The sequence below is a fragment of the Melanostigma gelatinosum genome (genome assembly GCF_949748355.1).
Source record: "Melanostigma gelatinosum genome assembly, chromosome: 21".
Lineage (NCBI taxonomy): Eukaryota > Metazoa > Chordata > Actinopteri > Perciformes > Zoarcidae > Melanostigma > Melanostigma gelatinosum.
Window position 1 is genome coordinate 4,858,666 of NC_136654.1, and position 23,347 is coordinate 4,882,012.

The 23,347-nt window shown below is 45.2% G+C and overlaps 2 protein-coding genes across 2 annotated transcripts; one reads left to right on the plus strand and one right to left on the minus strand.

Annotated features, from left to right (window-relative positions):
* Positions 1-541: 541 nt before the first annotated feature.
* On the minus strand, positions 542-15,320 carry ubald1a (UBA-like domain containing 1a). Its single transcript, XM_079292653.1, has 3 exons — positions 15,093-15,320; positions 14,371-14,430; positions 542-2,102 (listed from the first exon to the last, which is right to left on the minus strand). Exons 1-3 carry the CDS (start codon positions 15,198-15,200, stop codon positions 1,779-1,781), a joined length of 492 nt encoding a protein of 163 aa, XP_079148779.1. The 5' UTR covers positions 15,201-15,320; the 3' UTR covers positions 542-1,778.
* A 3,860-nt stretch (positions 15,321-19,180) lies between these two features.
* foxj1b (forkhead box J1b) lies at positions 19,181-23,121 on the plus strand. The gene is made up of 3 exons (XM_079293893.1): positions 19,181-19,198; positions 19,341-20,003; positions 20,667-23,121. Exons 2-3 carry the CDS (start codon positions 19,416-19,418, stop codon positions 21,522-21,524), a joined length of 1,446 nt encoding a protein of 481 aa, XP_079150019.1. The 5' UTR covers positions 19,181-19,198; positions 19,341-19,415; the 3' UTR covers positions 21,525-23,121.
* Positions 23,122-23,347: the final 226 nt, after the last annotated feature.

Consider the following 23,347-nt stretch of genomic DNA (forward strand, 5'->3'; position numbering starts at 1 on the left):
ATTTAGGAACAGGCCCACCCAGAAACGCTCTGATTTAACCAAATAAAGTATGAAGCATGGGAAAGGATGAACTCAAACATTAGTTTAGTCTACATAATAAAAAGGAAGTTGCTTGTTCATTGTTAATTATATCCATAATTTCCCCATTTCTTTTGGAAAAAAAAAGGACCTCAGCTATTCAAAACATCTCTTCTTACACTCTCTTCTTGTATCAAATGAAAACAAATGATCCAAACAGGAAAAACTAAGAGGGGCAGACCTAGTATTACAAATATTGCCAAACATCAGGGCCATTCTTAATTGATGAAAAAGAACCCTCTGCAGTACGATATCAGACGGTATATCTGACAGTAGTCTACGGTGGGCTTCCCCCAGCTGCCCCCCCCCCCACACACACATTGTTGTTTCTCATATCCAACAAGACACTTTGTCCATTTTTGCGTTTACAGTGAGACACTGCTGATTTGACCGTTTGCATCTATATTAGCATTGAGAATGAGGCTCACCCCCCCACGCCCCACCCCCCAATAAACATGTCTCGACCTCATGTATGTTTTCTACAAAAGAAGTTACATGTTATGAACACATCATGCAAAGTGGCAATTCTGTTTACAAAGATGGAGTAGTTGTGTTTTTTTCTTTTAAATCTGGAGCCGTTTTAGCTGCGTTTGATTCACTCTTTCCAAAAAAAACCCAAAAAAATCAACCTGAAGTCCCACCCATTTTCAAAGCCACCTCCCCTCAACCAGTCAACAAAACAGAATTAGCATTATAAACAATATTATATAAACCATGATTTCTTATTTTTCTTGTAACCCAAATATAAAAAAAAAAAAAAAAGGATACAGTGGACAGTTGTTGTCTGAGTCCAGGTTTAAAACTGTGTCAGGAAAAGCTGCTAAGATCAGTGAGCATAAACCAGAGTGGCTGCTGCCTTTAAGAAAAAAACCTTTAAAAAAATGTCCTGTGGCAGCAACAGTTGGTTTTTATAAGAATCCCTGATTGGCTGAAAGAAGTCAGGTGACCACCAGGTGAGGTAAGAAAAGTCCCACCTTTGACGATGGGAATGACGGTATAGAGGCGTTTCCTCTAAACCTAATATATATATATATGTGTGTGTGTGTGTGTGTGTGTGTGCATTTTTGATTACAAACTAATTACCCGCTCACATGCGTACACACTCACACTCAGGTGTGTTGATTTTTGAGTCAATCTCAAACACTACGTTGCAAGTTCCTCTCTCTTCATGCAGAACAGAAAGTTGCAGAAACACAGAACACCAGTGGCGAAAAAACACCGGCTGAAAAGATGGAAAAAAAAAAAAACCTAAACAGAAACTTAGGTTTGCTGCCTTGAATGTCCTTGAACATCACATAGAATCCTTGGGCGCGACAATTAATATTCTTTTTTTAAAGTTTTTTTTTTTTTTTTTTTTAGTTCAATAACATTTTCTTATCTATGCATTTACTTAGGGAAAGCTAACAAATATTTCAGTCGCTCTCTTATTACTATGTGTGTGCGTATCTTTTGTCTTAATATATATTTGTATCAACATTTGCATTGGTTTTCTCTTCTTAATTTGTCCACGTTGAGTTTTCTTGGTTTACGTAGTTTCCATCTCTTTCCATATCCATCCGTCTTTAGGGGAAAAAGACCAAAACCCATTTCTACCAATCATAATCTCGAACCCGCCCGGCTTACATTTCCCCTCCTCCCCCCCTCCCCCCCCTCCCTCCCTGGGGTGGAAAGGGGGGGGCTTTTCAGTCTCGTGCTGCCCTTCATCTCTCGGCCTCCATCGCTACGCTAGCCTTTTGCTCGGTGCCTGCGTGCGGGTTCACGCCCATGGGCCAAGCGGGGCAGGGCTGCCTGAGGGGCTGCCCCCGAGTCCAGAGTCCCTGCGGAGGTTGCGGCACATTAGGTACATTTGGTGAGACCCCCCAGCAGCCAACCTGGGGGGGCGGGGGTGAGGTGGCCATGGAGGCGGCCATGGGACTGCCGCCGCTGCCGCTGTTAAAGCTCTCGGACGCCTTCAGCCTGGAGAACATGGTCAACGCTTCGGGGAAGTTGGGGGGCGTCGCTGGTGTGTTGGCTGGGGTGCACATCTGAGAACGACAAAGGGAAAGAGAATAAGTCTTGCATGCTCTGAAAATACATTCCACACACTTTTCATTCATTGGTTCCAGCTTCTCAAATGTAAATACTGGCGAGTTTTCTTGGGCACTTATAATAATAACTTGAAAATAAGTAGTGAAGCTGCTGCTTTCAGCGGTGGGCTATAGTGGGCTTGAAGTATAACAGACAAATGCAACTTGTCTTGTAGCTGCACCACATTATGTTTCATTGACACAATTATCAGTTGAGAAATTGGTATCTTTTTGTCTTCTAACGGGTTCACTGTAAAATTGTGTTCGGTTGACAATCGCAAGTTATCTTCATGAAAAATGCGCATATGCCACAAACTATTATTGATTCAGCAATGTACATCATGGGGTTCACCATAAAAGGGAGTTTTAAGCAATGTTTAAAAAAAATAAAAATAAGGGTATCACTTTAAAAAGGAAGCAAACTGTTTCGTATAACTGAAGGGGAATTTAGGGGAATCCCAGGTACTCTGCCTCCCCCAGAGGGTCCTTTGTTTACGTCCACTTCCTGTTCCAACTGTTAAATGGCATCCAATCTGATTTAACAGGCCAGATAAACTTGGGTCAGACTGAGAACAACAGCGAATTTTGCTTTCTGGACACACACACACACACACACCAAGTCTCCTTGGCCTTTATACACCTCCTTTGCTCGAACCCCCCCCCTTTTTGTGCCAGCATTGTTATTGCTCTGCTGCCAGGAGTTCCTTTAGTGGTGTCCTGAGCGTGCACACACACACACACACAACACTGAACGTACCAGGTTGCAGTTAATAGACCATGTGAATAACATGTTTGGCAACTTGGAAACATCCAGCCTTCGTCGTATATGTCCCAGTCCATTTGTCAGCAGGAAAACAACAACCTCCTGTATTCCATAGGGAAGCAGAGGTGGAGCCATGCTTTAACCAGGAGGCTTGCCATCTAAATATAAATTGCCTGGGCTGAGAGGTTAACAGGGCAGGCTCCTACGCGACAAAGTTGCCCTAAATCCCCAGGCCACAACAATGGAAGAAAACAGCGCAGCAACTCCCAGAATTATGCAAAATACAAAATGTACTTATTCAAGTACAACTGGCATGACAGAATCTGAGCTTGCATTCATATTACATCTAATTAATCAACCATCTCTTGTGCAGTTTGCATGCACAAACCTTCATTTTTCTTCTAGACTGTAACAATGTCCAGATAACATGTTTGTACAGATTCAGGTTGAATACAAGATGGTTTGTTTCAGGGCAGCATTTTCTGGAATTGGGAGTCATAGGTTCCATGAATCAACTATGAGGAGCAGCAGCTGCAGTCACATGAGCACTGGACAAACAAATGTTAACATGCGGAAAAAACAACATTTTTCTTACTGACAACCAGAACTGTGAAGGCTGACCTCTGGGGTCCAAATGCCTCATTTCCACTGCGTGGTTCAACTCGAGTCACGTCTTGGTACCAGGTTCTGATCTCTGTTTTGTTTTCCACTGTGGATGCACGCAGTGGAAATGTGGCAAAATCGACCCTGGATGCTCAGATTGTGACACACAGCCTTAGCGCACGACAGCCTGGAGAAAAACAACAGTGCGACAGCAACACCGTTCCTTCCTTGGGGGTTGTAATCGGGCCGCTATGCCCCCTAAAAGTACTGCGCCATGCGATTACTCCTCTGAATATACAGTACAGTGCGGAGCCAATCTGGTCTGCGTCAGGCCGAGTAAGGGGTTCTTAGAGTGGCACGCTGTTATGAAAGGTGAGTGTGTCCACCGTGCATGCCGACAGGAAGCGCTGGCTCATGTCTCGGAGGCTGTTTCCTGCTGTAAGACAGACACCCGAGATGGCTGAAGTGACCTCTGTGACTCTTTCGCTTCTTGGCGAGCAGCGGAGGAAGCTGCTGTTTGGGTTTCCTAACCCTGGAGACCAGTTAAGGGTCCGCGTGACTGGCACTCGGGTAGAAAACGATACAGGAGGCCACCTGCCTCCGTGCTTACTGTCCAGGAATGGAAAACGCTGACACGTGACCTTTCATGTTGACGTCTGACTTACTCATCTATGAACTACACCGATGAGCAGGTATAAATATACACCTGCAGTCTGCTCAGAGACGATACGTCTCACATGTTTTGGGCTTTTGCTTCATACTCAACAGGAAAGATGTGAGAAGGAGGCTGACGACGGCCCAAAGACACAGCGGCTGTTTGAGTTTCTGAGTCAACGGACCTCAGACCTTTCAGCATGCATCTAATGATGATCCACATATGTGGAATATGTATTCTGCCGTTTCTTACAAACCAAAGCACGTGACCGGTGTATTGCATTGTAGAAACTCCACACAGTTTCCTGCACAGATTAAAACCCGGTGCAGCACACTGAGGAAGCAGGTTACGGTGCGTTTTCCGTATTAAGCGGCCTCGTGGCAGATAGAGACCAGTGCTTGAAGACCGCGGCTCAAATCCAATTGGCTGTTGGACAACTGATGCGCACGTGGGCTGCAACTGTGGACTTATAAAGAGAACTGGAAACCGTGTTGGAGGCAAGGCCCCTTTAATATGAAGGTTGCTCAATGGTGCAAAACAAAAATGGACTTCCTGGTATAAGACTAAGATGAAATGACCCAGAGCTTCTGGTGATTCTCCTCATCCATAGAGGAGGGAAATAACTGTGGATTCAGCTATCAGTGAATTACTTTCAACTTTCAGGACCTAATGATTTAAAGAAGGGATTTTCAAGTGTTCTTATTGTGAAGTTAGGTTACCTAAAAACATACTGATTTACATGTGTATCGTTCCCAATGCGTGTCTGTGGAATAGTCTCTTCGGGCCCCATGGCATCATGTGACGGACCCGGAAATTGTAATTCCTCGGTTTGGCCACTGTGTGTAATCTGCTTCAAAGCCCGGTGCTCTTCCTGAGGGCTTGGCTGCAACAAGAGTTAATATTTAATTCGAAAAAAAATCAATCCCCCCACACACACACACACACTGATGTTACGTGTGTCTACAGAAGGTTTGCAGCTGTGTCACACGATTGTCACCGATACACACACCGGGACACAGAGTCCACACACCTTAACCACTCCTCCGTTTGTGAACACACGTATGTGTGTGTGTTTGTCCACAAACACAGATGTGCTGCTGTTATTTCCAGTCTAACCGACCACATTCCTCAGAAATATCAAGTGTGCGTATGTGGCGGAGTGAAAGGAGACGCTTTGAGGGTCCAGTTACGTCCCGTGACCCCGACCGACCTCCTCCATGCGATGTTTACCTCGGTGGTCCGACACCTCGTTACAAACGTTGATCTCACTTTAACCTCTCAGGATGTTTCTGCCCGGCTGTCACAGGAAGTCCACATTTTGCAATAAATGAAAATCTGATCTGCTCGTTTCCATTAACGTCATTGGGGCAAATAACCCGACTTCCTTAGAGACCAAAAGTGTAACATTCAAGTAATTCTGAACAAGCTAGTGTCAATACCTAGTTTGTCTATTTGCCTAATTTGTTCTTGACAACTTGGGTAAGTTTGATCTGACATCGCTGCACACGATTGTTAGTTCTATCCATCACAGCTTAACAACAATACTCATGATGGGAACCAAATCTCTTCCTCTCACCATTCCCTCTCCTGTGAGCATTACTATGAACCTACAACATGTCTGTTTTCTCGCCCTTCTCTCTCTCACCTCCCACTCCGTCTACCTCTCCCTCCAGTATGTGGCTTCTCACACACACACACACACACTCACACCTTTTTGCAACAAACTGTGCAGAGAGTTATGTGAGACACGAGCATCGTGGTGAAGCAGCTAACTGGCTGTTCAGTATGAAGTACACAGTATCTGGACAAACTGACAGTCAGCAGGATATACGGTTTACCCTCTTCACCATAAATCTGACACCATGCAAGATGACTCTTATCTTACTCCAGAAATAAATAAAGATATGCGTGTTGCAACGTGTGGGCTTGTTTATAGCCACTTCTCAAACCTTTTAGGATCAGAAAATTATGAAATTTGGATATCTGGAGTTATTCAAAGTAACATGCTGGCGGTGACTGGTCAGTGTGACCGTCAGAACATGTTTCTTCACTCTGTCGACTTGCAAAAATGGCACATGGTGGACAACTGCAAAAAACAAGACGAGGTGTCTGGATTGATGGCCAGGCGCGCACTCGCAAATCTCTATCTGGTCGTCTGGTGAACTCAAAAGGCAATTTATGGTTTGAGGAATTCCGTATTTCGCTTGCGGTTTAATATAGTCTTCTTTAAAAAATGATTTTCCCTGTTATTAGAGACGACTTTATAGGATGACCTGGAGTCACAGCTTCACTCACTCATCTACACAATGGCGGGACATGTACCCTCAACTCTGGGAGCGTTCTACTCAATCTCGCTGCTCGTCTTCCGGCATTGCTATTGGAGCCGACCGTGTAACACCGAACCAAGTCAAAGAGGCACTTAATCCAACTGCTCCACTGAAACTGAGACTATTAATTAATGGGCAGCTCCGGGGTGTGAAGCTGTACAATACAGAAAGAGAACAAGACGTCATATCTAAATCAATTATGGTCGAGAAAAAAGAAAAAGAGCAGCAAGATATGGACGGCAGACACAGCCGGTGACTGCACCTCTTTTAACCGGTGTTAAGTTCTGGTTCCGTGGGAGGGTGCTGAGGTTTCACCGACATCAGGTCCGGGCTAGTCTTGGGTGCGTTCACGTCATGCATGTTTAATAAGCTTTCTGAAATATTCACTCCCTTTTGTTTTGGCTCGTTTGGGCAAGTGAGCGCAATGCCATTCAAACCTGGCAACACAGACAACGCCGGTCTCTGTCCAAGTGTGCAACGCGTACAGTATGAAGCAACATGTACGGTCAAAGGAGGATGACTGTTGGCCAAGCCAAGACTAACAGGAAGATTGGAGGGTTTCAACTTGGCCAACTGATGATATGAAATGCCTCCTCAATGAATCCAATTACTGGCAAAGAGCACAGACGAGTCCGCCGTGTTTAGCTAAGGTTTCTGGAACCGGAATGAGTTGTTTGGACAACATGCTTCCCAAATATGTAACCTCAACAGACGACGGTTTATCAACTCGGTCCAACAAACAACAGACTTGTGAGTCCACGTGGCATTCAAGGCCGGACTAACTGGTTATCTGGCATCAATAAGGCACGAACAAATACACTTTTCCATTTAAGAGTTGCACAATAAACTTACTTTAGATGAGACTACACTCTAATGCTGGTGTTGCAGTACAGTCACTGATGTAATGCGAAGGCCGGACGAGGAAAATGAGGGCTAAATGGAAGGGCACGCCAGATTATCGGCAAAAACCAGGAGCCAGAGGGAAAGGCTGAATAAACCATTGCTAAATTAACTGGATGATTGTGCCTGCCTGTTAAATGTTTAAATAGGGAGTTGTTTTTGGCGCTGCAGCCCTGCAGTTGGATCACAAAGCAACCATGTTCGACTACTATCACGCCACCTATAACAATAATGAATTATTCGATGTAAATTATAACTGACCCACTTCAAAATGACCAGTATTTCAGAGATACCCCGGGCTGAATTTAGTGATTTTAAGAAGGAGAAAGTCACTAAATAACAGAAATTCATCATTGCCAAAAATCCTCTCCAAGCGGTGCATGGTGTCAGTACATAATGGAGGTTAGTGTCACCAAAACAACACAATAACATCATATCTACACCCAGACAGGCAAACTGTCTGTGTTATCTGATGTTATTGTCCCAGCACACAGCTCATAAACAGGAGGTGACAGTCAGGGTTTTATGGGAGCGGCTGGATGTCAGAACTGGATGTTTCTTTCCTAAACTAAATAAAAGGAGGTCGAAAGGTGCTGCTTAACCTTTCAGGTGAACGTCCCCTCCCTTCCCCGCCTGCGATCCTTCACTCTTTTCAAACTCACCCGGCTTCCAGCAGCTGAGCCCCCGAGGCGGTGTACGTCTATATGAGTTATTTATTATGAACGCACAGGGACGCGGTTGGATCTGTGCTCACGAGGGACTCAGTTGATCATTAGCCAGGCTGGGCTCTGTTTTCCACGTGTATTATCACGCTGCATGATGTAGGAAAGAGAATGAAAAACTAAAAAAAAGATACGGAAAGAAAAAGAAAGCAGCACTCGACAGAAGATTGGAGAGCTGGGGCTGAGTGGAGCATGTGCTCTGTTTGACCAATTGCACTGCTCACAACAATGGCTGACAGGCTAACAATAGGCGTTCAGTGGCCCACTCATATCTGGAAAGAGGAGCTTTTGCCCGACGACTGGTAACAGTCTGGCAACAGAAGCAATCAGGCCAAAGGTCATCGTGAGGGAGACCGAAACACGACCACGATGTAAACACTCAGGTTCAGCCTGCCAAGAGATACGTCTCTTATGGAAGGAGTCGGTAGTAAGATCACCTGAGCCTAGCTGCAGTGCTACAGCTAATCATGAGAAAACAGGCTAGGGAGACACAATGTGACAACACTCCCATAATGCAACAGACAAGGTTCCCGTGTGTGTGTGTGTGCACTCAGTTACTGCAAGAATCAGTATGAAACTCAATCTAACTCCAATACTCATAAACACATCTGGTCCTTGCATTCATCCCACTTGGATTCCCATTCCCAGAGTCCCTGTGTGTGTGTGTGTGTGTGTGTGTGGTTAGAGTTCTGGGAAGCCGTGCAGAGCAACACGCTGTAACATGCAGAGCGCAGGCCAAGCCTCCTCAGATGTGGCTAACTGCTTGGCATGGCTGTACCACATACCGGCACAGACGGTATTACGGTACCAGAATATTTACCGATCCCGGCGGTACGGCGTACGATACCGTCAGAAATGCGGCCGGTCGCTTTGTATGATGCCGTGTTGATGCCGCCAGAGTCTGGTGCATGTGTTGGTGTAACCGGCAGCTGAGCTCAGAAAGATGGCGTCTGAGTGTTTTGGGTTTTAGTCTTCTTCAAACTACAAAAGCAGTTTACAGCCACATGGTCTGCCACCACCACCACCACCCGCCCATCATCTCTGTTCAGCACACCGAGGTGTCGGTGCCGTCACTGTGTGCGGCGTGACATTAGCAAGTAAGAAGTTATCAGTAGCGTTATAGTTGTGAGCGTTGCGAGTGTGTGCAATTGATGCCGTTTGTCTGTGAAAGTAAAATGCTGTAACTCCCGGGGGGGCTTGCTTGCCACCTGCTGTACACCGGCGCACGATCACAGGACAGGAGGATTGATTCTTATCACCGAGGCGTCCCGCAGGGAGGGCGTCATAGCAGCCTACCTCACGGGTGAGAATTAGAAAATCGGCAATTATTGAGAAGATGAAACACACCATAGCTCAGGACGTGTCTCAGCCTTTCGTTCAATAGGCTCGGATTAAAGTGAAGGGGATTAGGCCTGAGGTTAGCCACAGCTTTGGCTCAGGCTCTTAAGGTGGGCCGGCTCTTAAGGGAAGACCAGAGACACGGCCTTATCCCGGGCGTCATATGCCGTATATAACCCGGCAAAATGTCAGGAAGCTATTAAGGTATGAAAAAACAGATGTTGCCTGAGCCTATTACAGAAAACCACACACACACACACACACACACACATATCCAGGCACAGATGCATGCACATTCATTAGCATGAACAGATAGAGGACATGATTAGATTTGAGACACACCCAGGAGATTTCAGTGCACAGACCCATACATTCTCGTGAAATCAGACTTAAATATAGAAACAACGGAAGAAAAACTAACTGGATTTCATCTCATTCTGCACTTAATGAACTTCTGTAAGCAATGGCAGCAGGACAGAGAGCACCTGGTTTATTTTGTGGCTGAGGCACAAAGCAGCACTTTGTTTTTGTACCGTCTTCCTAAATCTCCAAAAGCCTATTTCACCTTAAGTACTATCGCCAAACGCCCTTCCTCACTTGTTTTTTTATTGATTCCTCGCCGCTATTTCAGACCCAATTGAAGCATCCTTCATATACTTTTGCTAGCCTTTCCTCCATCTCTTGCAGTGTGGTGATAAATGAACGGAGGCCATGACAGAGGAAGGAACGGGAGCAGACAGTCGTCCGTGTTGTCACAGCATGATTTATGAAGGTAATTATACCTCTGCTCTTCTGCATGGGCACACCACACACTCTAAATATCTGGGAGATCTTAAAGTGAGGATTTTGAAAAAAACTTTTTCTTAAAGCCACACCCGGACACCAAAACCCAATGTTTGTAGTTACCAGAAACATCCCCTCAAACACACACACACACAGACACACCCTCCTCCTTTCTTCTATATTGCCAGGAAACAGTGTTTAAAGCCCAATACTATTCTGCTCCGTCAGTGCCCAGTCAGTTACTGAACGTTGCCCTTCATAAAATCCTTGTTTCATTCACCTCGAGCGTGAAGGATAGCGAGGATAGCCAGCCAATCGCCGGTGACGAATAGCAATTGCAAGACAATAAAAAAAGGTGATCATTCAAACCCTGGAGCGGTGGTGTTTTTCATGATTCTGTGGGTTGCAGTATGTAGGCCAGGCTGGGTTGTGCTCGGCAGTAGAAGGAAACTGTAAAGAGTTATTCAAATGGATGCAGTTAAAGATTACTGACTGCTTATATTTAGCTAATGTGTTCATTTAAGTAGTAAGAAGGAGAAGGCCAGATCCACAGAAGCTAGTAGTGTAATAGGACTTTGAATGAAAGTGCTAAGAAAGGGGAAAAAATGGGAGCAAAGACAAAAACTATACGTTTGTTTTCTTTTTTTTACATCAATATGAAAGCATGTGAGAGTGAGACCATGAGGTAGACATTCTGTTCGAGTGAGAGGAGAATGTGTGGTATTTCTAGAGGAGATTGTTTTCATTACCCTGAGATACTTTAACACCACAGTCCTGACTTTACTGCAGGGCTGCCACAAGAGGACCTCACTATATATATATATATATATATATATATATTATTAACAGACATAACTCGAGCGGAAATGACAAGCATGCGGAGCAGGCTTTATGGTTTAGTGCGGTCGTTCCCCTTCTTAGTCACATGACGGGGTCACATGCTTCCTGACAGCAGTGGAAATGGTCCAGCGAGGCGACTTCCTCCCGCGTGATCACATGAGGATTCATTCACTTTATCGCGGCTGTACGTGGCCGAGGTGGGAGAGATATTAATCACGGAAACACTGATATTGGTGTTATGGATTGTGTGTTTTTTTTTCTTCGACATTCGTAGACACACAGTGAACAACTCACAGACAGCTGTAACACTGATGACAAAACCATGATGACTGAAAACAATATTTCCTTAAGTTGCTCATGTGCATCTCTATCTGAGGAAATCTTTCTCTCGCACACAAGCAAACATTTTAGATAGTTTTGCTGACAAAAGACCAATGGTTTGTCTATTACAGCTGCAATGATTAATTGATTAGTTGTCGGATATTAAATGAATCGCCAACTATTTTGATTATCAATTCATTGGTTTGATATCTGCTCAGAATCAGATAGATATTCCTCCACAAAATTAGATTTTTCCGTAACAATTAGTTGTTTGCTGCTATGTTAATCCTCTGACGTCGTATATTGCTATTCCTAGAATATGTGTGAAAACAAAAAAAAGTCAGGCGCACAAGAATATATGCATAATATGTGCTAAAAGAGGATTAGTATCAAACAGCCAGAAGCCACGCAAAGTGTTCCACGTGTGAGTGAACAACGCCGATATGCTGTTCTCTGGGTTTGACTGCTTTGAGATTCATGCTAAAACAAGATGATGAGGACAGGGCATGATTATAGAATCCTCTAGCAGGAAACTAAACAGAAATAGAGTTAGGAAGGAAGGCAAGAGGAGTGAGAGTGTGTAAACTACAGAAAGAGAGAGGCTGCCCTGGTTTTTTCAGTCATACCGGCACCCTCTGCTGTGAAAGGGTCCATTTTGGGCCGGTGAGAGAGTTGCGTCCTGTAGGAATGTGTTGCGGTTGCTGTGTTAGTAAAAGCAGTGTGTGTGTGTGTGTGTGTGTGTGGGGAGGAGAAAACTGGGAGTAGACGGGGAGGGGTTGCACAACAACCACAAAGCAAGTTGTATTGAGCTTAGGTGTCCATCCCGGAACGTACAGCAGACGTAAATGTACAATCTGTTAAACGATACATCATGTGACTGTAGGGCTCTCACTGACATACTTTATGTACACAGATGTTGACAACAACAAACAAGAGCGTTGACTGCGTGTCTGTGCAGAGAGCGTAGCTCTTTGACATCGTGTGCCAGAGCACAGGCACTCCCCTGGCTCTGGGATCGCAACTGAAAGGAAATACGGTAATACTGACAAGAGCTTTATCTAAATCCTCCGCCCTCCACAGTCTTACACAAGACTTCACCGATGAGTCGGCTCGATATATATACAGGGTATAAACCTCTGGCATACGATGCACAAATGATGCATTCGCAAAGCACATGTAAACAAAACAGACCTGACAAAGTTCACCACTACCCTACTGACAGATCCCCACCAGACATTGTTTAGGGACAACTGTTTCTTAAACAACGGTGCTTTTGTATCCAAGTTTATCTCCCATGATGCCACAGTTAGACGGGAAAGTGATTTGGTGCTTCATGCATCGCCGGGGCCTCAAAAACAATAGCATAAACCAGCTCATTGTATCAATAAACTAAGTGACCTGCATGACGTCCTAACCTGCGGTGCTGCCAAGAACTGCACGTCTACGGGGGTATCTGTCGGGGGCTAGCGGGGGTGGGGCGAGGCTTCTCGCCAAAACAGCAATCTCAAGGATGAGTTCAGTTTTGTGTTGCAACCGCACGTTGCCGCACGCACAACAGAAATGTAACTGAACGGTGTCCGTGTTTACTCTAAAATTGAAGCGACGGATAAAGAACGAGAGCCAGAGCAAAGTGGATTAGATACCAACGGACACTGTGGCCCGATAAGCTGCAGGAAGGTTGGACACGCTGCCCTGCTGTAGGACTGTTGTGACTCACACACATGCACCTAAACACCCACTCTGTGTGTGTGTGTGTGTGTGCAAAACACAAATGCATGCATGGTAAGTATGAAGACACGCATGCTGGTGTGTGCAAAAGAAAAGGGAACATGAAACGCCCGATTACGCAAGAACACGTCTATGACAATAACAGATAAAAACACACGTAGGTGCTCTGCGTTCTGACTTTCATGATCCAGCGTCTGCGGCAATCAAGCTCAGCCCCATTTGGCACACCGAACAGAACGGCTCCTGGCAGATTGTTTACTCTCTGAATTAAAGCGAGACATCTCGTGAGCTAAATAGAGGACCGAGATGCTGTTATTTACTGATCAGATGATGAAGAAGAAGGGCCGGCTTTCTTTCTTATAATGAAGCCACTGTGACAATGATCCAGCTCAGAAAGAGTTCGTTTCCTCTGCTGATATTGCACAACTCTAAAAGGCAACAATCTACACAAACTCTCACACAACGCAGTAATTAGCGAATCCTTCGTCCAAAAAAATATATCCCCACACATCTCTGTCCGGCTCTTCCAGAGGGCAGCTGTTGCTGGATGCTGCCATGCATGCAGCTGCAAACAAAGGCCTGTGTGCTGCCAACGTGTGCTGCTGCTAAAAGCCCAAATACTGCTCGTGTTTCGTAACGTTCAACCCCTGCGAGTGTGTACGTGCAGAGTCTCGTGCGGACCCGATCCAGTTTACTCTGCTCTGTTTTGTCTGACCCTAAAAGAATACCGGCGGTGTCCAAATCAGGGGAAGAACAGCCGAATAACCCGAGGGAAAATGCAATTTCACAAAGATCTATTTGTGAGATGCAGCTGTCCTCTTCCTGGAAGGAGACTTTTTCTGTTTTACCCAGAAACAGAGGGGCCCATCCTTCCTTGCTTCCTTCCTTTATGCACCTCAGTTGATACAATGACAAATTAGGGATTTAATATATCCACATCTATCTCCCTCCCTCTTTCTTTATTTTCTTGCATACATACTCAAGTGGCTGCTGCTGCTGCATGCCTGTGTGTGTTTATTTCTGGAAGCTCACAACATGGCCGACATGTGCTTTGTTATTGTTAGCACAACATCATCCCCCTTGGCCTATAAGGGCTGTTTATCCTCCCCCATCCCACCCAAAAAACAACACGGTAGCTCTTAAAGACGTACTAGCTTGAAGTTCGATTCTTTAACAGTTGCATAAAACAGAACAGAGAGCATTACAAACGTATGTTATTATCGCCCCCGCTCCTCCACACACTCACCATTTGATGATGATGGCCATATGGAATATTTGTTTCTTGAAAAAAGACACTGAGGGCAGTCTGCAATGAAACACACAAGACAATTAATGACATTATGGTGATTTTATGTTTCAGCTAAATGCATTTAAAATCACAATTAATTCGTCCAAACGTCGCTTATTTCTGTGTTGATATACGTTTTTAAATAATACAGGGAGCTCGCGGCGAAGACGTACTACCAGTACGAGCTAAATCTATGTTGGGTTCACCGCAGACTAAACAATTCCACTCTGTCTGTGGGCTGGTCGATACAACACGACGGTCATCTTTATTGCGTAAGAGCACTCGCCGGCCTCGCCTGCACAGTGCTGTCATGTGTCGGATTATAGTATTTAATCTAGAGTAAAGTCTAATTGGATGTGCTCGATGTACTGTGCCCCCCCCCCCCCCCCCCCCTCTGGTTTAGTCCGGATAAAGCTACACACATCTTACTTTAGATACGGCAAAACTTCTGGTTAGAAAGTGGGCCGACTTCTGGCCACCCAAAGAAAAAGGGGACACATTGACGCTTTGTTTTGTGTTGAATTTCAACAGCCTACAAAGTGTCGCGAGGCAGACAGAGAAGCTCCAGTATAAACTAATGGTCGGTCAGACATAAACATGAGCCGTGTGGCTAACATTAGCCCGCAGACTTTGACGTTAAATGCATATTAACTTATATTTGTCTTTCTTTTTTTTTTTACCTCAAACTGCCAATGTGCCGCTTGCAAAAGCTGCTTCGCTTGGTCAGCCGCACAACCCGCCGTCAGGACGAACTGGTTAATCATGACTTGATGTTTGAGTTCATCCATTTTTCGACGAAGCCTGTGTCCTACTCGCGGCGGCTGGCTTTACAAACAGACTTTCGACCGTTTTCCTCTCTTTCTTCACTCGAGTTGTATTCCGTCTCTCTGCCTCAGTCCTCCACCACTACAGCCGGTCGAGCAAACACAAATATTTACTGTAGGAGCGGTAGTGGAAGGAGCGTTGCGTGATTGACAGCACGGCGCGGCCAATCAGATGAGAGCACCGCCGGTTGGATTTGTATGCTGTAAACGGAGGGGGTCTCGTGTCGGCGTGTGTTTTAACAGCCTGATGCGGGTTTGTTTTGTACTTAAAAGATACGGTAAACGAAAAGAGTTGATCGCGGCGAGCACATTTAAAATTGTGGAACATACGTGGCGTTGAAATCACCGCAGGGGAGGGAAATCCCCTCCTCGAGTAATCTCAGAGAGGGTTTGTTTTGGACTACAACTCCCGTGAGCACCCGCTTTGTTTGTAAAGCTCCGAGAAGGCTGACTTTTGTGAATGACGGCCGCTCTCGTCCAATTCCCAGGCGCGCTGTGTCACTATCTTGCCAAATATGGTAAACAAATCCACCATCGCCAATTACATCGCACGGAGATAAATTAGGGGACAGCCGACATTCGTGTCTGCTCTGCGCCCTTCTCATACCGCTTCCGTGTGTGTGCGCGCGTGCCCCATCTGGGCCGCATCTTATCTGCACACATCAGTCCGGCATGCAGCGGCGTTACAACATTTTTTGCATCCCCATTCTCCTTTGTTGTAGCGTCAGAGTGAGGTTTAGCATCCTCGCCGCTTTAGTCCTCTACACACACCGCTCAGGATTGTGGGTAACTCAAAACTGTAAACATTTTTTTTACAATGACATGCTTGTAGCAGCTATGGTTTGTTATGGAGGAAAATATTTGAAATAGTGACATCTGCTGGTGAAAGGAGGCACCTGGAAAAACAGCATTTACCGTAACGCTGGGAGAAGTTGGGGTCATTGACATCCACTGTGATACATGGATTTACAGACTTGTAGGTTTCCCAGTTATATTGTTGTGTGCCCTTTGACGGGCTGACTCTAGTTAACAATCAACCGTTTTATGTTACCAACAGCCCCTTGGTGTCATTTATGTGCACTTGCCATAACGTATCTTAAAACACATTGGGAGAGCCTTAAAACCTAGACACTCATTACACTGGTGTTCATTTGTTATTATTTATTATCATAAACCACAGAGCTATTTTCCCAATCTCTAGTATTTTTAAGTATCTTGTGTTCATCAGTTGGTCCTCCACAATTCTCATAAAATGTATTGTGGCCAAAGGAATTAAATAAAAGGACTTTGTCAAATATTTGTTGTTGTCTTTTCTTAATTAAAACCCCTCCACAGGTTAACAGTGCTGTTAACAAGAAATACATAGCCAACTGGTGTAAGAATCCTCTTTAGCGGACCTCTGCCAACCCATTAGAGGAACTGTAGCCATACTGTATGTGTGCTTAGTTGCAGCTGAAGGACAGCAGGAAGCCTGGCAACAATAAGAACAGCTGTTCAAACATTTGCCCGTCTCACCAGCAAGCCCCTTTGTCAAGAACCTGAACAAACCTGGAGACATTTTAAAAATCAAACCTTCTTGAAGGGTTGCAACAGCTGGCACGAAGTATCCAGGTCCTTCAAATGCTTCAGCGTTGATTTTTGCCACTCATCCATCCTCAGTGCCCTACACTGAATGCCAGCCCTCGTCGGCCTCCGCACTCCAAAGCTTTAAACTCGGCAGATGTGTTGAGGAAATCTGTTTGATGGAGGACGAGAGATGGCTGGCACTGCTGTAAGATAACCTCAGACATTAGGAGGAAGAGGCATCATTAATGTACGTGGGCCACGGCTCTTGTACAATTACTTCTGTAAAGTCTTTCTTCGTCTATCAATTGTTAAGTGGCCACGATTGTTTCAGTATGCAATCTTTGACTTACATGTTGGCTATGGCAGCGTTGTGATTCCCACGTGTGTACACAGCAGGGACTGTTGAATGCCCCACGATCACGTGAATATAAGGTCTTTAAATCCACATCTTTTCAATCAGATGCCTGATGAAAATGACTTAACTGTGTTTGGTAACTGTGTTTTGGCACCGAGGCCCATGGATGTAATTGGAGGAGGGTACAGCACAAAGCTATAACAAGGAACATTTGTTCATCCAAAATGGTTAATTGCCTCCTTTTCTCAGCCAATACGAAGAGGAACACGTGTGGAACACATGAGGAACATGATGGAACGGTTTGATTTGACATGTGCGGTGAAACTACAATTGCCCACAGTGTGTCTTATGTGAATTTATGTCTGACCTGTTTATGTGCACCCTTATTTGAAAGAGTCAGTGCTTTCTATGAGATGTAAGAATTCTTTCTCAACCTCAAGGCCTCCATTACATTGGTTATGCCAGTAAATCACTGCTTTCATTGGTGGTTTGGAACGCTGGTGAAGTTGCAACACAGTAATAATCCACTGGGTGGCAGTGCGTCCTCATGATTCATATTGCCTCCTCCATTCACTTACACACACACACACACACACAGCATTAATGATGGCCTACAATCTGTTTTACCTGAACCTGTGTAGAACGTGACACGAGCAGTTGGTGTACATCAACAATGGATGCATTTTTATTGTGTATGACAAACCCCTTTACTCTTAAATAACCTCAAATGGAATTATGTTGCTGACAAGGCCCACTGATAGGGTCGCAGAAATATTTGACAGGCTCGATTAAATATGTACAGAAGATCACTGTGTGGAAAAAGACATCAGAGGATCAATGGGGCTCACTACAACACATTGGGGACGCAGTTGTTCTCGATGAAAGGCTCGGCTCACTAGTTTAATTCATGAGGAATAATGGATATAGTGAGTATTCTGTGTGATAGCCTGTATGACATGCCTGATGTATTACACCTTAGACACAAACTCTGCTTCACGTGAGACACCCCTCTTTCTTCTTCGATTTTTGCATAATTGTTGTGCTTTAAGTTGGAATAACTGCTCTGCTGTTTTACATTTTGCAAAACATCACTGATCTGACACGTTTTCTCACGTTGCATACTGCGACCAAAACATTGTATCATAAGCCACTTAACTTTCTTAAAGTTATACATACCATATCATCATGACTGAAACATCTGGATTGATAGCTGCAGGACAAATTAACAGGAAGATTGCCATTAAATTGCGCACAACTGGTGTTCAATCAACAATTTCCCTATTCACGTTTGCAAAGAAGCAATAATTAGCCACAGTGTAAAGGCATTGTATATGCACACGTATCAGTTAAAGTGGGCTGTTTTCCTTGCAGGTAAAAAAAAAAGAAGAGCGCTCCAAGCGGGACCTGTGGCGCGTCTTTTTCAGCTCCGAAGGGGGGGGGGGGGCGTGACGCGCGCCTCAGAGGTCACATTTCAGCCCGGGACAAAGACAAAGATTAAAAAGGCAGCGAAACTGACTGTTCTTACTTCAGCGAACCAGCACTCATTCGACATTAATTTGAGTCCCCCCCCCTTGTGTGTGCGTGCGTGCGTGTGTGTGTGTGGTTGGTTGGTGTGGTTGGTTGGTGGGTGAGAGAGGAAGAGAGAGAGAGAAACCTGGAGAAGCAAGGATAGCCAGCCAATCAGAAATCCCCTCGAGCGATTAAAGGGATGGTGGGCAGTCTCTCGGGCTTCATGAGCGACTTATTTTACAACCTCCTCCACACATTCTCACGTCTTGACCTCCCAACAGACACTTAAACACAGCCGAGCGTTTGGATGAGTAACCAGTCCGGTTCGCCTGACTCGGCATGGATCTGTTCTGAGTGGCGCTTTTCTTCCCTTCCCTCCACATGAGCTGCTGCTGGATGCTACTCGCCCTCCCCCCGCTGCACTTGTTGCGTAAAAACTGGATGCGCCACTGAGTCCTTGGAGAGGAGAGGCAGGGACGGACTGCAACAGGTGCACACAGAAAGTCTTCCCCCCAAAAAGACTGCACCGTAGGTAGGGACATTACGCATCATTTGGCAATTTAATAGGTTGTTTGTTGAGGTATATTTTGACCAGATAAATTAATCCGTTGTGATTTTTAGTGATTTTTTAAAAACAGTTTTTATTTTCTTTTTTTCACTTCACTGACTTCAAGATAAAACAAAACTTTAAATGCCGATTTGAAGATCCTTTGGCCATCTTCATCGCTCACCGCGCGCACAAAGCCAGGATGCCGGTTCTGACAAGCCCCGACATTGCCAACAAGTTGAAGGAGAAATGGCTGGCGGTGTACCCGGAGGATCAGGTCACCGGGTCCGACTCTACTCCCCTGGACGACAGCCTCACCAGCCTCCACTGGCTCCAGAATTTCTCCATCCTCAACACGGACCCGGAGCGACCCAACGGATCTGGACCCGGCTGTCCTTTCTCCCAGCAGAACCTGTATCTGAAGCGGCTCGGATTTCCCAGGGGCGGCTCCGACTCTCCGTCCAGCCCGCCGGCCGGGGACACCGCCGCCACCGGGATGCCTCTGTACCTCGGGAGCCCCGTTACCTCCGGCAGCGACTGCACCGCGGCTCCGCGGTTCACCGATTGCGCGCACCCAGGGAACAACTACCCACAGATCCCCATCCAGGCCAGCCCGCCCGTGGAGGTCGATTACAAAACCAACCCTAAAGTCAAACCGCCCTATTCATACGCTTCTCTCATCTGCATGGCCATGCAGGCCAGCAAACAGCCCAAAGTGACTCTGTCTACCATCTATAACTGGATAACGGAGAATTTCTGCTACTACAAACATGCGGAGCCCAGCTGGCAGGTAACCGAGACCGGCTAACTCCCCTTCTATTATTGATGAGTCAGGTAAATGGCGAGGCAGGGGGAGAAGGTTGAGCAATTGATGCCAGTGTCACCATCAGACACCACATCGTTATGCTACAGGACATCAGACAAGGCCTTTCTTTTATCAATGTGGAGAAACACCAGATGTTGCATCATTTAAATCATTTTTTCAATTACACACCATTACACATTGTATAATTTCAGCCTTTGATGATTTAAATGACAAGTGTTTCTTCATGTAAGAGTCTCAGAAATTTCCATCTTCCATGAGAGTACTCATACGGGGTTTTTGTCTAAGGGGGAATGATGGGGTGGAGAAAGCACTCTAAATGTGTGTGTGTGTGTGTGTGTGTGTGTGTGTGTGTGTGTGTGTGTGTGTGTGAGTGTGTTAATGAGGGCTCCTGAGAGAGATGGCAGCTAAGCACAGCTGATCATGTTTGAAATTCACAGAGCTGCCTGTTACTAGAAAGCCTCATTAGGTACATTTGCTTTCCTGTACAAACAACAACAATACACCCTCTTCTCATCTCCCTGAAAAAGACAAACTGACACATTCTGTTTTTGCATCACAAACTCAAATGTGTTCAAAGCCAATGAGATCATGTTAAATATACTTTCTTTTATTTTGTATTTGTCACAGAATTCGATTCGTCACAACCTGTCCCTCAACAAGTGTTTCAAGAAGGTCCCCAGACAGAAAGACGAGCCAGGGAAGGGAGGCTTCTGGCAGATTGATCCACAGTATGCAGATATGTTCGTCAATGGAATCTTCAAACGCAGGAGGATTTCTGGCAACAACTACAACAACAGCAGCAGCATCACCCACAAACTGGTTCAGGGTTACCACAGCACACAAAATGGCTGCCCATACCAAGGGGTTGGCGGGAAACGGAAGCAGGCGCCCTCCAAGAACAATAGCAAGGCGATGAGGGCGACCGAGTCGCCTCTTTTAGGTACAGAGGCCCACAAAGCAGACATCCTGCGGGGGGACTTTGACCTGGCGTCAGTGTTCGACGACGTTCTCAGCGGGAACTGTAGCACCTTCGAGGATTTGGACATCAACACGGCGCTGAGCTCCCTGGGATGCGAGATGGAGGTTTCCATGCAGGGGAGGCAGCATTCGGGGGCGGGGCTAGGGAGGTGGTGCGGCGGCGGGGACGTCACGGGTCAGAGCCAGCACCTGAACCACCTCCAATCCTACGGTTACATGGAGTTGAGCGTCGCTTCCATGGATTGCACGGCCAACATGGCAGAGCTCCATGTGCCGCAGCAGCAGCTGGACCAGGATCAGCTGCTCCAAAGTCACCACCACCTGCAGCAGTTCGACGAGCCCTCCGCTCTGTTCCCGGAGCAGCCCGAGGAGGCGGTGCTGCAGCCCTGGGAGGAGATCAAAGAGGAGGAGCAGGCGATTCCTCTCACGCTGGATCAGGGCTTCGGCCTGTGCGAGGGCTTCTTCACAGAGATGCAGCCATGGGAACGAGTGGAGGCTTATCTGTGACCTTTGACCCTCAAACCTCATTGACTCCTAATCATCTTCCCCCAATGACCTGAACATGTCTGATTACTGGTCCAATATTACCACCATAAGGATACTTCTGCATTCCCCCCAGTCATTCTGCAGCACATCCGTCATTCATTGTTTGTAACACTTACCATTTATCTTTTCTTACAATACAGACGTGACAGTATCAAACCTATCTTGAACTGTGAACCCAGTTGACAGAGACTCCCTTTAGGAAAGACATTGATGAGGAATTATTTCCTGGCATAGACTCTCATGTCTTCCTAAGGGTTGTCAGGTGATTGACAGCAGTGCGTACACATGACACAGCACTGATGTGGCAAGGCACAAAGATAATGACAATACAACAGATAGACTTTTATAAAGCAAATTAAAGTCTCATGTGGACTGCGGAGGATTATCGCACTCTGCAGGATGAAAGGCAGCGAATGTTTTCTTCAGAGGGAAGAACAATGACAAGACTACGTGCAGAAAACGGGACACATTTATCCTTCAAATTGGATTTTCTGGAACTATAACAGCTCAAATGTCAGGCAGCTGGTGATAAGAGGATGCGTTCAAATGAGTGCTGAACCGCAGCTATTTATCACTCTAGGGGATTTTGATTAAATGATGACAGAAGCAAAGTGAAGATAACCCAACCGCCCTCCGTCAAAGCGCTCTCCACAAATGAGCACTGTCACTACAGGACTGAGACGACATGCAGGATTCTATTTTGCTACATTAGCATTAAACTTTCTTTTTTTGTTTTTTCACTAACATGCAGCAAAATCAGCCATTCGTCAAGTTATCGGAGCAGGATGGAGACTTTAAATTCATAGTTAAGATTAGAAATCAGTCATTTATGACTTTGTTATACAGTCAATTTAATATATATTCACTAAAGTATATAGAATGAAGCTAGGCAGGAATATTTGCCATTTGTCTACAGTTATGAGAGGAGCAGACGGGAAAACTGACCGCCTTCTCGACCGTCATGAAAATCGTACATTATGCACTTTGATAGGCAGCGGTTTTAGGAAAGCAAGACGATTATTTCCAGGATGTTTAGTATTTTTTATCACATTAAAATGACGTTTTCTAAAAGTTTACTGACCATAATGAACGTGATGCATATGCTGTAATTGTCCATATCAGTTTGTTTTTGAACATGAACTCAACACTGCAATAAGTGGGCAAGTTTGTTTTTGTTTGTTTTTTTGCTTCAATATAATGTTTTTTCTTTCCAATTATATACAAAACTGGGCATTTCTTGATTATATTTCGCCAAATTTGTTGACAAGGAATATGCAGTTCATTGGTGTTTTCTGTGTTGATTAATAATAATAAGAAAAAAAGACAGTTCTGTTTTCTGTCACTGGGTGATGGATTTGTCCTGGTTGATTACTTTGCTGTATGTCCTTTTTTATTTGTATGGTTTGTTTTCACAAATCAGAATTTCAAAATGTGTTAGAGAATATATTAACTGGGTTGCTTTGAGGGGACTGATGATGAGCAGACACACAAACTCAACACTTAAAGGCCAGATTTTCTTATTGTATCATATTGATCAAGTTTGATACGAGCTCTTTAATCCTACCATGCTATTTTCATTTGTACTTTTCTAAGCTGTTTAAAAAATGCAATCATGCCTTGATGCAATAAATGGTGTCAATTAAAGAAAGAACAATAACAAAAACACATATCGTTTGATTGTCATTGTGAAATATCAGAGATTAAAACACGATGGAGTGCAGCATAAAGCTGTAGTCAGGGCAATTGTTTGAGTTAGAGCTCTTTTCTGTGTGTGTGTGTGTGTG